Source organism: Haliotis rufescens, unplaced genomic scaffold (genome assembly GCF_023055435.1).
Source record: "Haliotis rufescens isolate VD_foot unplaced genomic scaffold, xgHalRufe1.0.p SCAF_12, whole genome shotgun sequence".
NCBI classification, from domain to species: domain Eukaryota; kingdom Metazoa; phylum Mollusca; class Gastropoda; order Lepetellida; family Haliotidae; genus Haliotis; species Haliotis rufescens.
In genome coordinates this window covers 11,810,019-11,826,191 of record NW_025963802.1, presented here as the reverse complement: position 1 = coordinate 11,826,191, position 16,173 = coordinate 11,810,019, and the positions used below count along the sequence as shown (strand labels likewise).

Here is a 16,173-nt window from a genome sequence, read left to right as displayed (position 1 = left end):
TAGGTTTTGTAATATAAATATAAGTAGAATATTCACTAGGCATGCCTGTTTGTTAGATTTTCATGCTGATGAAAACATGGACGATACCGACAAAAATATTATTTACTGCGGAACTTCAAATATGGCGACCCCCATGAAAACGTGGATTTGAAGAATCGTGCCAGGGACAGGACTAATAACATTCAAGGAAATCTGCAGGTAAAGCAAGGTTAGTATCACATCAGTGTGCCTTTAGGGGTACAACCAGGCATATGTTCCATGATTGTCGTCAATCTGTCTCACTTGAGTTTACTGTTAGGTATTTAGTTATATTTAACAGTGACAATTTGAATATAACCATGATAACGACCAAGTTTCTTTACCATGTTTTCTGACACAATCTAAATGTTGCTAGGAACTAAATCCAATGTCAACTTGATTATCATGTAACTCATTCTTTGGAATGACATGATTTGAATTAATCTGCAAATCATGAGGTAATTCTCTCGGGACAAGATGTTACCTTTGTTATCATGGTTATGCGTATAAATATTAGGCATATTCCTTCTTTGAGGAATGCATCAGTCAATATCCCATACATCTGCAGCTGTGCTAAAAAACTTTTTGGGAGTAGTGCACTTTACCGGGCGCACTTTTTCAGATCCAAATAGCGCTGTGGGGGTTCGACCGCGTTTCGCCGGCTCATCGGATTAACGGATTAACGCTTGAAAGGTAAGAATTGGTGGCTAACCCTAACCCTTAAACCCTAACCCTAAGGACCTCCAAGGGGTGTTTGACCCTAAAGACGTGTAAGTTTCCCTAAGGACCTCCAAGGGGTGTTTGACCCTTAAGACGTGTAAGTTTCCCTAAGGACCTCCAAGGGGTGTAAGTTTCCCTAAGGACCCCCAAGGGGTGTTTGACCCTAAAGACGTGTAAGTTTCCCTAAGGACCCCCAAGGGTGGCTAACCCTAACCCTAACCCAACCCTAACCCTAAGGACCCCCAAGGGGTGTTGGACTCTAAAGACGTGTAAGTTTCCCTAAGGACCCCCAAGGGGTGTTGGACCGGCAAGGGGTGTTGGAGTCACTGGAGCGTGAGCCACGGTCATGGTATAGCGAGACACCGGCCGCGCTAAAGCGCGGTAATTGAGCGGATGGTAGAGGCCGGGCTGCGCCCGGTAAACTGCATTGTTGCCAACTTTTTGATATTTGGTGTCACATGTCTGTGTAACAATGGTAAGAATCTGATTATATATTATCGACTCGTGTTTGTTTCTCAAATGATCAAGTAAGTTAGTTTCAGCACAGACTTGTATAACCGTTATATAGGTCCGTGGTTTCACATTGGTGTCAAGTTTCATTGGTCAGCTGAGAAAGCAGACATGACAACTATTTTCATGATGTCCCCAGTCCTTTAAAAAAATCCAAGAGTTCGATAACAATGATCAATCAATCAACATATTGTCGGCTAATCCTTAGGCACTTTGCGCCCAGGTATTGTTGTATTCCCCCTGCTTTAGAAAACCTACATATATGAATACTTCCTCTTGACAAATAAACAGTGCAGGATAGCAGTGATTAATGAATCAAGTTTCAATGTATTATGGGTTAATCCTGTGATCACTGTTTTTTGCAACTCAACTCACATTCCTCCCTTGCTGCACTCCCTCGTGCATATTACATAACATGTACTCCGGTAATACATTCACCACTGGACTTGGATTTGAAACTCGATCTTGGATTGCTATATATCCAAGACATATCCTCAGAGGCATGGATTTGTAAATAAGTCAGACTGAGGTTCAATTGAGGGTTTCAGTTTGTAGTTAAGCCATCTGTCATAATGTCAGTTGTACTCACAAAGTTAGGATTCATCTTGGAACCATGAGGTATGTGACATGTTCATTGTTTGATTTATGCACATGTGTGAAAGGACTGGGGATGTTGTCATCTTCTTGTTCAGTTAGGGGACATTTTTTTTTATTTCTTGGTTTACAGATTTTAAACTCATTTCAAAAGAGTGGGCATGGGTGGCCCAGCCGTTGCGGGTGCCGCGATTCGCTGTGCAAAGTTGTGTCCCTAGGATACGCCAGAAAACTGTGATTGTGGGTTTGAATCCCGGTTCGCTCCAATAATGTTTCTAGGTTTGTCAGCACCATACCCATGGTTGGTTTCACCGAGGTGGTAAACGTCTGAGACCTGCATCACTTCGGGCTTTCCTCCCACATTTAGCTGGCATGCTGTGATATAACTGGAATAATGTTAAAAGCTGTGTTAAATCCAACTCACTCACTCACTCACACATTTCAAAAGAAAGGTAGGAAAATTAAAAATAAACAAAAAGAAACACCTCATTATATTAACTTGATTTGTTAGGTATAGCAAAATATATTCTGGAGTAACAAAAGTAAAACAACTCAATTTTTTTAAGAACATTTTATTATATCCCTGGCACACAGCTTGTGCACAAGTGGCAAAATAACAATATTCATGTCATGGTGAAATGCATGAAAGACGCCGCCATTTTGGCAGCATGGGCGACGATTAAACTGGTCACCACTGCGCTTTGCGTTGACAAGCTTTGATGGTGGTATAAGAGAAGGTTCCCAATGAGAAATATCAGAGTGACTTCCCTTTGCTTTATACTCGAAGAGGAAACGAAATTGAACTTTTTATGCATTTTTTAAAGCAAGGATTGGCGGTTATAAAAAAAGGAGTTTTATTTATTTATTTTTAGACATTTGGAATTTGAAAGAGCAGAGCATTCTTAACCAAGAATTAAAAGAAATGTCTCTTTACCAAGCTTACATGATAGTCAATATTATGCAATAATCATGCAATGACAAAATGGGGTTTCATATTTGGCCTCAAATAAATCAAATGTTTATTTTTAATATTATTGGTCTGTTGTCATGACATTGTAACATGAAATGATTAAATATGAAGCTATGAAACACAGAAATGGGATCCAAATCAATCTCAATTAATCTTAACCATACAATCAGAAATCCAAACACACTTTCACCGGATGCTACTTGTCTTGTCACCATTCTCTAATGGTACTGGACGATGCTGACAGTAAGGCAGTGTTTGCACTGGCTTTTGAAACTGCCAGTCCTTGTGGACTGGCAACTCTAAAAATTACCAGTCCCCCCTAATTTTTGCCAGTCCCAACTTTCAACAAATATGAAACGTATGAAAATTATTTGGTTTTAATTATCCCCAGCCCCTACAAATGGTGGTAACAGACAAGCTGACTTTGTTCGAAAAATGTACTTATAAGAATATCACCAATGTTTTTTTCAACAACAAAGATTTATAAGGTACTTTATTTGCCGGTTCACAGTGACTGGCAGTCACATGAATTACAGGTTCAAGCCTAATTTTACTGGTAAAAAACTGCTAATTACCAGTAAACGGGAACGCTGTAATGTCAACCTGTCTCAGTTACTTACATGCTGCTCAGAGACAGCTGGAATATTGCTGACTGCAGCATTAAGAGCAAAGTAACTAAACTGGAAATTTGCACCAGGTGATATTTGCAGGTGTTAGTCCTGACTACACCTACACTGTCACCTGAATAAAACACTCCACACTGTCACCTGTATAAAACACTCCACACTGTCACCTGAATCACACTCCACCATGTCAACAGACAAGTTGCTTGATTTTAATCAATGAAATTGGGGTCTGGTGGTTAATCATTATGATCTTGGTAGATATTACAAGAATGAGCAGCTGTGGGATCTGACTGTAAAAAAACCCACTCATTCCAGTCACTAGTCATTATTGTATAAATCAATATGACATGTAGGAGAGAGATCTTATATGTATGTCTCTCTCCACAAAGGGAAGGGAGACATTTTTTTGTGCTCGGTTGGTGTTGGGAGTTATGAGCCATAACTTTCGATGTTTTTAATGTGACTTTGCATATGCATTGCTCATCATTATTACTTGTGCCTTTTTTCTATTTTTTTATGTTTTCATGCAACGGAACTTGGCATATGTGTTGCTCATCAGCTTAACTGGTGCCTTTTGCTACTTTAATTTGTTCTAAATTTTATTTTGTTGCGTTGTCCGTGGAAACAAATTGGACTTTGTCTCAAACAACTGTAGGCTTTGTTTCCAAGCCATAACACTCAATCTAAGGAACATTTTTGCATGAAACAATTCATTTGCAATGACCACATGCTCATCTATTGCCTTTTCATATTTTTCAATTTTAATTTATAAAAAAAAATTAATTCTTGTGTTTCCATTTAAAAACAACTTAAACTTAGTCTCAAACGAGTAGCATTTGTTTCCCTGCCAAAACTCTACAGCTAATGAATATTTTTAAATGATACCATTATCTTTCCAGGCTATAATTTGCTATTATTGTTTTTCGGATTTGCATACACATTTATAGTGAAGACGTGAACTCATGTATCAAAAAAAGGAAGATGGAGACAAAAACATGTTCTAGTTTCTACTTATCTTATGGGAACCTCATACATATTGTTTGGGACCTCAGTACTACCCTGGCAAAACATGGTGTGTGAAATCAACTGAATATCCTGTTTGGATATATTCACAGAGTTATCGAAATTCAAAAGACGCATTAACAAGAGGTCACCCTGACTGCTCAAATTATGATGTTCTTGAATGTTAAAGGCTGCAATTGCCGTAATCAAAATGTTACTAGTTTAAAGCTTTCCTATTTTCCTTATCATTTTCATAGAAATGCTATAATCACTTATGTTTTGTATGAATATACATTTCTTTATTTTAATGTTTTTATTTGAATTGTGAATAAGTATTATATTAAAGCACAAGGAAGCCGATAGCAACATGAGTACAAACGATTTGACTTTAGTTACATTAAAGTATCAACTTGATCAGTCCTATTCTTAAAGTCAGATCTTATGACTTCTCATGTAAAAAAAACAAAACAATGTTCGAATTTAAGCATAAAAGTTAAGGTGTCATTGTCATTGCCCTAATGAAAAAAGTTGAAGATTTAGGGGGACACTAGATTCAAGTACTATTGGAGAAGGCATCAAGGTTCCCAGGATTCCCCTTAATGTTAATGCCAAACTTTAAAAAATGTATCAGTAAATGTTACGATAACCTGGATGAAATAATCCAACAAAGCTGAGTTTCTGTTACATCTTCCTGGGGCAAGGGGGGCGGTTGGGTAGCCTAGTGGTTAAAGCTTTCGCTCGTCATGCCGAAGACCCATGTTCGATTCCCGACATGGGTACAATGTGTGAAGCCCATTTCTGGTGTCCCTCGCCATGATATTGCTGGAATATTGCTTAAAGCGGCGTAAAACCATACTCAATCACTCCTGATACCCGTGAAGATTCCGGGGTAGAATAGGTCTTCAGCTACCCATACCTGCCGTAAAAGGCGACTATGCTTGTTGTAAAAGGCGACTAATGGGACCGGGTGGTCAGGCTCGCTGACTTGGTTGATGCATGTCATCGATCCCAATTGAGTGGATTGATGCTCATGATATTAATCACTGGATTGTCTGGTCCATACTCGATTATTTACAGACCACTGCATATTGCTGGAATATTGCTGAGTGCGGCGTTAAACAACAAACCAACCAACCAACCAACCTGAGGCTAGGGAGTTAACTGACTGTAAAAGTCCAGTTTCCACCTTTACTGAACTAGGCTGGAATTATTGAGTTATATTTTGGCTGGACTAATGAGTCTATGCACAGTCCAATCAAAATCACATAACAAAATTGACATTCTTCAATCGCAGAATTTGCAAAGTATGTGTACTGTCAACTGGGCGTTGACAGATATTTTCCAAATCTTTTCATGTGTTTAATCAAGGTGCTCATGTGTTTTGATGCACTTTGCGAATAAGACCTGTTTTATTACAATATAGATCTTGGTTATCGATCAGATCTTCTTCACTGAGTGATGCCATTTTATTTGAAGCAAATGCAAGTGATGTGAGAGGTTGAATCTGATTGGTGAATAGGATAGACATAGAAGGACCATAAATCATAATAGCAACGGGGGACACTACGATTGAGTCCAGGAATTCCAGCCTAGTTTTGGCAAGAGTGGAAAGTGGACTTTTACACTCAGTTAACTCCCTTGCCTCTGGAGGATGCCCCGTTACATGTTAGTTCTGGGTTTATTGGTTCCTGTTGAAGCAAATATATCAGGCGACTAGCAAGGAATATGTGGTCAGGCTCACTGACTTGGTTGATGCATGTCATTGTATCCTAATTGCATAGATCGATGCTCATGATGTCAACCCGGGGATTGTCTGGTCCAGGCTCCATTATTTACAGACCGCCATCATATAGCAGGATTAGTGCTGAGAGTGGCGTTAAATAAAATAACAAACAAATCATTTCTGAAGATTAAGAATTTCCTGAATATTGTTTACAGTAATATATTTTCCAAGAAATATTCACACATAAATGTATAAGAGCATGGATTTTCACACCAATACCAGAAATGTATGGGGTATTTTCATTGACATTTACAGGTTACAGTAGAAAATGTCGAAACCTTCCAAGAAAAAGCTGACCCTCATGGAGGACTTCCCAAGAGGAGGTGTCAAGAAGATGCCCAAGAAAAGAAAGACAAAGGAACCGGTTCAAGATCTGTTCAAGGTAATTTGCATCCTTGTGTTTGTTTGCTTGTTTGTTGTAACACCACACTCAGCAATATTACAGCTATGTGACAGCGGTCTGTAAATAATCGAGTCTGGACCAGGCAATCCAGTGATTGATATCATAAGCATTTATTCACTCAATTGAGATACTATGACATGCATCAACCAAGTCAGCGAGCCTGACCACCCGATCCTGTTAGTCGCCTCTTACAACAAGCATTGTCGCCTATTATGGCAAGCATGAGTTGCTGAAGACCTATTGTACCCCGGATCTTCACGGGCCTCGCCCTAGTAACTAGTGTTTATCATGTTTATGCTCATGCCAGTCTTTTTCTGGGATCAGGCTTTAAGTAACACAGAAATTGCATTGTGAACATGGTGAACACGTAGCTGAATTGGTGAAAACAACACATTTTTGTTTTGTGAAAACAGTGCCATATGTTTTTAGATACCCAAGCAAACATAAGGAGAGCGAACATTGATTTGCCATTGTTTACCAAACACAATATGTTTTTGAAATACTTCTCAAAGGTCCACTATAAAGGACCACCCAATTGTTTCAAATTACTATTGTTAATCTGTTGTGGCTTGACAGATTAACTGTAGTAATATAAATGGATTGGGTGGTTTACACTTTTTGAGGAGTATATCTACACACTTTTCAGATTTGAACCAGTTTTATATGTTTGCATTTTACATCACATTATTATGAAGTGACTTCCACATGAAATATCTTCCCATGTAGTCACAAGTGAACATCTCAGCATTCACATCTATTTTCTCTCTCAACATTAACACTTGATTTTATTGTGGTATATTTCTTCAGACAAATGATGGTGAGAAGAAGCCAGATCATCATCAAAGTGGGCCGAAGAAGAAGAAGTTCAAGCCTGGAAATCAGAAACAACAGCTCAGTCACTATCCTCCGCCACAGAAGGGTTCGTCCAAGTTGGAGAGTCTCCGGTTTAATGTAAGCAAGACAATAATGACAAGAATTACTGCATTACGTTCTGATATCATGATAATATCAGAGCTCCAGATAAGCTTTTGGTGTTGTGGGTATTTTACCCATGCATTTTAAAATCATTGGGTATCAGTAATTCTATCTGGGTATTCAAATTTCTGTTACCCACTAGTTTTTACACATGTGAGTATTTAAGTTAAATATTTAAAAACACTATTCATCTAGTCCCTGCAAACTGGTGTCGTGTGGGTTCCAGAGCTTTATAGGACTCAAAAATACCACGATACTTCCACAAGAAAGTGTGATGGCAAATGATCATGATGTAACTGTCATCTTAGAGTTTGGCAAGGTTGACGGATTGCCCGTTTATAATTTCAAAATAAGTTGCTGATTTGCTAATCGAATATGCAGGGTTACTTCACAATATTTTGATGATACGCACAAGTTTTATTTTTGTAGCGTATCTGTAATGTTCATTGCATATTTGATATGCTTGGATTTTATTTTACTGCATATTTCTGCATTTCTGATGCGTATTTTACGCAGATACGCAGCTTATCTGGAGCTCTGTAATATACTACTCAAAAGATGTTAAAGAACACCCGATTCTTCCATATTGCTATGATTAATCTGTCATGCCATGACTTCATTTGAGTGGAATATTGTTATTTCTATTGATTTCATTGTCAAGGAGAGTCAACTGCAGATGCTAAATATTGTCAGGTCTAACTGGAGATCATTGCAAAGAAACAAATCTTTAACAGAAAATTGCTAATCTAAGAATTTGAAATGCTCATTTTTGAAATTCCTACATGTAGATTTTTGTTGAATTATCCCTCTCTTGACAGTTGAATAAAACAGCAATAATTTGTGCGATTATGTTGGAAATAGGCCACCTTTCAATCAAACTTCCTTTACCAAACTTTTATAAACAACATACGACCACGTGTATTTATTTTGATTTAATTAACATGATTAAAAGGCAAGTAAAGTGAAAAAAATTATCAGGATTTTGTTGCAGATATCAATTTTCCTAGATACATTAGTCAATTTCCGAAAGAGAAAAACTGATAATATTTGTAGAAAGTATTTAAATGTCCAAGTGAAACTGCTGAAATCACACGCTCCGTAATAGGCTCCAAAACAAACCTGTTTGGGGGCATGGCTTAAAGCTACAGGCAAAGCGGTGACAACTGTTTTCATTGGTGATATGTTTTTTCATTAGGTGATATTACATTAAGTAATACGTTACCACTGTTATACCGAGGCTGTTGTCTCCCACAACTGCTGCTATAGCGAAATCTACCACAGAGATCTCAATTACCTCATGCAGCACGTGCGTAGCCACCTAGCTGCCATGTGACACCCTTCACTCTTGTCTCCTTCGTCTGCTTAGCAAGACGTGTTTTCTCCTGCTGAAGCGTTCCTTGAAGATTTGGTGATATTTATTATAGTTTATTCTCTAATAAACTGTGCTTTTATGGGGCGTTGCGGTAGCTACGCTTGGTTATAATTTTCCCGCCAAACGGAAAATTTTTCCCGCCCTTTTTTTCTATATACTTGCGGGGTTCGCGTATGCACGTTGTGTTTTACGTTTCCCCTGTTCTTGTATGTTTTGGGGGTTAACATAACTTATTTCTTTAATAAAAGTTATATGTGTATGTTATATGTTCACATTGCTCGTTTATTTTCTTGTGAAAATGTTCGTTTGTGAATCATTGTGGTGCGTGCTTTGTAACCATGTTTTGTTCTTTGTTTATAGCAAACAATCAATGTCTGACATGGATCTGTCCCCAGTATCCACCCCCTCTACCCCTGCTCCTCGGAGTTATGGGGTGTGCAGAAAGTTTTTGTCGTCCCGGGATCCCCACGATCGTTGCCCGCGGTGCAGGGTTCCTTGCGGGGACGCCCGGTGCATCCTGTGCGAAGGTCTGGGGCCTGCGGATTTTGAGCGGTACCGGCTGTACGTACAGTCCGTCTCCACCCCTGTGGTGGCCGGTTCGTCCGGTCGGGGTCCCCGTGCGGGTACCACCTCCTCGGCTGCGGCGGATCCCCTTGCGGCCCTCGGGCTGTCTGGGGAATCCGTCGCCGCATTGTTGTCGAAACTTGTGGATTCCAAGCTGGCGGCCTTATCGCAAGATAGGCCGCTGGCTGTTCCGTCCCCGGCCTCTTCGGTGGCCGCGGGGTCGGACGCGGGGTCCACCGGTAAAGCGGCGGATCTCTTGGCGGCCCGTGTGCTGTCCGGGGATTCCGTCGCTGCATTACTTGCATAACTTGTGGACTCCAAGCTGGCGGCCTTATCTCAGGATAGGCCGCTGGCTGTTCCGTCCCCGGCCACTTCGGTGGCCGCGGGGTCGGACGCGGGGTCCACCGGTACGGCGGCGGCTCCCGTGGTCACCGGTCCTTCCCCCGAACCGTTGCTCCCGCTATCGGTTTAGGACCGCGTGGCCATGGTTTATGACCTCTTTGAGGACATGCCCCGGCCGGTACCGCGGGGAATCCACGACTGTGGGTTCCTCCGAGGTATACGATGAGTCTTCCGACACGGCTTTCCCCGCATCAACCTTGCTGCGCGGTTTCAAGCCTTCCTTGGAGAACGCCTTCGCGGCGGCCTCCGGTCGGGGTCTCCCGTTGCCTCCGACGTCGTGGAGAAAGGGTTTATTCCCGGTACATGACCTTGCCTTTCCCGAGGCTGGTCCTACCGCGGAGGCCCATGTTGAGCGGTTGGGTGTCCGTGCCCCACCGGCTGCTACGGTAACGCAAGCTACGTTGCACCAGCTGGACGCCCTCGCTCGGCACTCCATGTCTCACGGAGACACTTACTTGGCTGCAGCGGCCCGTCTGGTCGAAGGTTCTCCCACGGACCGTGACCAGCGCATTTACAACTGCCTGCTCAGTTTAAATGCTTCCCTGGAGTACGTTGCCGAGGACTCTCGGCACACACTTGCTCTTGTTGGGTCCCTGCATAGGCGCCTGGGTGCCGCTCCTAACCGGAGTGCGCCCCAGGCTGCTGCGGCCGGTAGGTCTCAGGGGTCGGGTTCTTCTTCCTCTGGGAAGTAGCCCCGCCCTGAGGGCTCCGGTATGGGCAATCTGCTGCCCTTTCGCGGGAAGACGGGGAACTGGGGGAAGCCCAAGTCGTCGACGGACGGCAAGGGCCCCTCCAGGTGACTCTCATTGGAGGGGTTCGTATGCCGACAGCGCCAACTTCGGTTGGCCCTTAGGCGAACCCGAGTCACTTGGCCCTGGACAGTTGCGCCTGTCGCAACCTGTCAGGGCCCCCTCTCCTTACCCAGTGGGAGCCAGACTCCAGACTTACTGGGAGAATTGGGAACAAGTGTTCGACGACCCGTGGGTGGTCAACACGATTCGGTACGGCTATCGGCTTGATCTCAAAGCGAATCCGCCGCTCACCGTTGCCCCGTTGGCAGGTTTCGATTCGGAAACCGATCTTCCCATCCTCGCCGATGCCATCGGCAGGTTGGTGGAGAAGGGGCAGTACGGGAGTTAGCTCTACCAGAAATAACACCGGGGTTTTACTCCAGGATATTTCTCGTTCCCAAGTAGGACAGTGCCGAACTCAGAATGATTCACACGTCCGCTCCCTGGCTGTTCACCCGGTTAACCACCCCCATAGTGGGGTTCCTCCACAGGAGGGGTGTCCGGTACTTCGCGTACCTGGACGACTCGCTAGTAGCAAATCGAATGACGGACACCCTGTCACGCCATCTCGATTTCGCACGTCGGCTCTTGGAGCAATTTGGGTGGATTATCAATCTCCCCAAGAGCGAGTTAACCCCTTCTCAGAACTTGCTGTTCATCGGAGGTCGGTTCAACACGGTGTCCCATCGCCTCTTTGTCCCCCCAGACCGGTGGCACAAAATTCAGGCGATGATTGCCAAAGTCTTAGCGGTGCAACAGACTGTTCACTTTTGGGAACAGCTGTTAGGGCTACTTGTATCAGCCCAGGACTGCACCGCACGGGGTCGTCTCCAACTCCGCCCGCTGCAACGGTTTTTAATCCAGTTGTTAGCAACGGAGGTGAACAGTGCGACCGTCGCCCTCCCGGATCGGCTCCGACCGCATCTGGAGTGGTGGACGGTCCCTTACATTGTCTTATCAGGAGTCTCTATGCGGCCCTACCGGGCCACGTTGACCCTGTATACAGACGCCTCTCTAGTGGGCTGGGGCGCCCATCTAAAGGGGGAGGTGAGCTCGGGGCTGTGGTGCTTAGACGAACTAGGTCTTCACATCACTTGTCTCGAGTTCAAGGCAGTGATCAACGCAGTCAATCACTGGAAGCATCGTCTCGTCGACGCCCGGCTCATGCTGGCGACCGACAACACGACGGTAGTGTCCTATGTGAACAAACTGGGGGGAACCCACAGTCACTCGCTACTCGATCTCACGTTCGAGTTTTACGCTCTGGTGGACAGTGTCCCGTGCCAGATACGCGCCCGTCACATCCCAGGTGTGCGGAACGTACTGGCCGATGCTCTATCGAGGCCTCAGGATCCGAGCCCCACAGAGTGGATGCTGAACCCAGTAGTGTTTCAGTGGCTGTGCGAACGTTTGGGTCGTCCGATGGTCGACCTGTTCGCAACGCGGTTCAACAATCAACTCCCGTTGTTTGTATCACCAGTCCCGGTCCCGAGGGCCATCGATCACGATGCTCTCGCGTTAGACTGGACGGGCTTGGTCGCTTATGCTTACCCGCCGACAGCGTTGATACCACACATTCTAAGCCGGCTCCGAGGAGTTCGCTGTCGAATGTTACTGATCGCGCCCATGTGGCCGAACAGATCGTGGTACCCCGACTTGCTGACCCAGGTCACGCAGTCGCCACTTCCACTGCCTGTGAGACCGGATCTCTTGATCCACCCTCACACCCGTCAGCTTCATCCAAACGCAGGGCAGTTCAATCTGCACGCGTGGATGTTGTCACCGAGCGTCTGAGGAGTAAAGTTTTTTCTCGCCGGGCGTCTCGGGCATACGTTAGTATGCATCGTGATTCTACCCAGAAGGTGTATAATGCACGTTGGGTTATTTTCACGAAGTGGTGTTGTAAACATCACATTCATTCGCCAGATAAGGTATCTGTGCAGGATATTGCTCGTTTCATGTCTCACTTGCGAGAGACCCGGAAACTCTCCGGGGGTTCCATTGCCATCTATGTCTCGTCCGTTGCTACGGTACGGGACGTTGCTATGGGTACCAGTCTCTCCAAAGAGCCGGTGATACGGGGCATTATCAAGGGTTTCAAACAGCACGATCTTAAGAAGGGCCGCCTTCGGGCACCGGCCTGGGATCTTTCCCTAGTGTTGCAATCACTTACGGAAGCTCCGTATGAACCCTTGCATAGTGCTTCGTTCCGGCATGTGACTTTGAAAACAGCATTTCTCCTCTCCTTTGCCACGGCGGCACGTGTATCCGAAATTCATGCACTCGATGTCGCCAAGGTACGATTCGATAGGGGTGACGAAGGAGCGGTCCGCCTGGGCCTGCTCATGGGCTTCGTCGCCAAGAATCAGAGAGTCGGGCAAACGGAGAGAGAATTCACTGTAAGATCACTCAAAGAAATCTTACATCCTGCTGATACTGAGGACAGAGCGCTGTGTCCGGTTAGGGCCCTTAAGTATTATCTTAAGGCTTCGAATGAACGTAGACAAGGGCGTGACCGTCTGTTCATATCGTGTAACCCTAATCGCACGGTTGACATAACTCGCAACTCGATTGCGTTGTGGCTTCGTTCTGTCATCAATCTGGCGTACCGGTCTCGGGGGTTACCGGTAGCGGGGTCAAACCCGCACGAGATCAGGGCGCTAGCGGCAACATTTGCCCTACACTCGAATATCTCTGTTCGCAGAATATTACGAGGTTGTTACTGGCGTTCTGACTCGGTTTTTGCCAATCATTACCTCAAACAGGTCGCTGATGCCGTCGTGGAGAGTGTGCACCGTCTTGGCCCGCGGATCGCGGCGCAAGCGGGCACCTAAGGGGTGTGCCCAGCGCAATTCCGAACTCCTCAGGCGTCTGACCTTGCACGGTGGTCAATCTGGGTCGACTCCATTGTTCCCACTGCCGTGGGTACAGGAGTTGGGGTCCCGCAAACCAGCGCACTCACACCACAGGTGAGGGCGGCTTTTTGTGTGCTTTGTCCTTATTTGTATTTTGACAATTATGTCTTTAATTGTCTGTCGTGTATCCCAACCTTGTGATGCATGCTTACAAATACTGGAATTAGGTCACGCGCCTAATGCATACTTTAAGTAGGCTTGCTCTGGGATATACGGTCTGAATGAAATTAATTTCCCTCTTTTCGACTGTTTAACCTGATCTAAGATTAAGCTCACGCGGATACAGTGTTCTCATCCGCTGCGGCGATGAAATACCTATCCAGTGGGGCCGTTTGGAGTCACCAATCGTTTTGGCAATGACGATTGAGCCTTACGGTATGCGCTTGACAGTGCTTTGGTATTCCTATAGGGTAACGCCTAGCTAGGTGCATGCGCATCGAGTGCTTCCGCCTTGGTGTTTACTTCCGCTGGTCGGAAGGAACGCTAGCAGTCAGGATTCGGGTTGTAGGTGCTCCCCACCGCCTACTGTGGTAGTCAGCCTCGGTATAACAGTGGTAACGTATTACTTAATGTAATTTGTAGAATTTTCCTATTCGGAATATTCTATAAGTAATACGTTACCACTGGGCTGCTGCCCGCCCGTCCGTCCCCCGAGCACTTGCTCTCGCAGGAGACAAGAGTGAAGGGTGTCACATGGCAGCTAGGTGGCTACGCACGTGCTGCATGAGGTAATTGAGATCTCTGTGGTAGATTTCGCTATAGCAGCAGTTGTGGGAGACAACAGCCTCGGTATAACAGTGGTAACGTATTACTTATAGAATATTCCGAATAGGAAAATTCTACAAATTTTCAGCACGTCAAACACTGCGAACCCGTTTTTACCCCAGCAAGGGGAATCCCCTTTGTCTTTTCTGGGGATGTTTTCGTCTGCCCTTTTTTTATTGCCTGTTTTACGCTATTCCGGTTGTCAAATATAATTTTGGTCAAGCATTGGTGATTGGGTGTACCTTGAGGAATTAAAATCTGCAAAGTTGCCATGTTGACTTTTCTTGCCCTTTATCAGTAGAGGACGTAACAAGTACGCAAGACGGCTCTCTCTTTTCAGAAACATAATTTCAGTATTTTCTTAAAACTTATTCGTCGAAGTGTAACAACATATATATACTTTTTCGGGCACACGAACCATACCTGTGTGCCAGCGCGTTTAAACATGTCTACTTTCCTGGTAAACAAGTTGTCCCACAGCCCCGTTACGCGTACAAGAGACGGCTCTCCGAACAAGGCAACTAACGGGATTGGGTGGTCAGGCTCGCTGACTTGCTTCATAATATCATCGTATCCCAGTTGTGTAGATCGATACTCTTGATGTCAATCACTGGATTTGATTTTTGATAGATCGCCGCCATGTAGCTGAAAAATTGCTGAGTGCGGTTTTAAACAGTTGTTAAACAGATTAGCCTTGCTGTTAATGTGTATGACTGTTTTCTTCAGCACATTGAGGTTGGGATGCACATCTTGTGTTGTGTGGCCAAAGTGGGAAACTACAGCTTGACCATGGACCTGCCTGGGGGCCTGCAGGGGGAGGTGGCCATCACAGCCATCTCGGACACCTACACTGACCAGCTCAGCAGACTGACCAGCGACGACTATGAAGAGGACCAGGAAGAGGTACTGCAGTAACCATGGCAACAGTTAATGTCACATTGATAACATGTTATGACACTGACGAGACCCTAATAAAATCTGAAATAACCTGTGAAGATCCGGGTCAGAAATTGTCTTCTTGTACCCGTTTAGATCCAGGGTAGAATAGGTCTTCAGCAATTCATGCTTGCCGTAAAAGGTGACTATTCTTTATCGTAAGAGGCAACTAACAGGATTGTCTGGTCCAGACTCGATTATTTACATACTGACGTCATATAGCTGGAATATTGCTAAGTGCGGAGTTAAACAACAAACAAACAACAACAAAAAACAACAGAATTTGCCTTCAGCAATCCCATGTTTATCATGATGGGCGATGAACAGGATTGGGTGGTCAGGCTCGCTGACTTTGTTGATACATGTCACTGTATCCAAGTTGTGTAAATTCATGCTTATGTTGTCAATGACTGGATTGTCTGGTCCAGACTTGATTATTTACAAACCACCATCATATAGCAGGAATAATGCTGTGTGCTGCATTAAACAACAAAGAAAGTAATTATTCTGTAATAGCAATAACTACATGCATGTGTGACTAATGCAACCAGTTTGTCAATTCATGATCAGCTCAAGACCTTGTTGAATGTAATTGTATTGTGTCAACATTGTGGCCCTGTATCTTGTGAATATATAAAACTGTATCTACAGGAAATCGCCCACCTCAAGGACATGTTCAGGCCAGGACTGATCCTACCGTGTGAAGTGACGGCTATCAAGATACGCTCGGGGTCCAAGAAGAAGATCTTCCTCAGCATGAACCCCAAGCTGGTCAACCGACACCTGGAGGTGGAGCACCTCGTGGAGGGCATGGTAAGGTGTTTTGT

General features: G+C 44.5%; 1 protein-coding gene across 4 annotated transcripts in view; it reads left to right on the top strand.

Moving 5' to 3' along the window:
• The first annotated feature begins 99 nt into the window (after nt 1-99).
• The window catches only part of LOC124128022 (protein RRP5 homolog), a 39,233-nt gene continuing 23,159 nt past the window's right edge, over nt 100-16,173 (top strand). For 2 of the 4 annotated variants that reach the window (XM_048393359.1, XM_048393356.1), the window contains exons 1-5: nt 103-208; nt 6,479-6,605; nt 7,434-7,577; nt 15,137-15,313; nt 15,998-16,159. In XM_048393359.1, coding sequence (XP_048249316.1) covers nt 6,492-6,605; nt 7,434-7,577; nt 15,137-15,313; nt 15,998-16,159 — 597 coding nt within the window. In that variant the 5' untranslated portion in view covers nt 103-208; nt 6,479-6,491. Of the gene's footprint in view, nt 209-623; nt 712-6,478; nt 6,606-7,433; nt 7,578-15,136; nt 15,314-15,997; nt 16,160-16,173 lie in introns of those variants that run through there. The other 2 variants (XM_048393357.1, XM_048393358.1) reach the window with 2 other exon arrangements.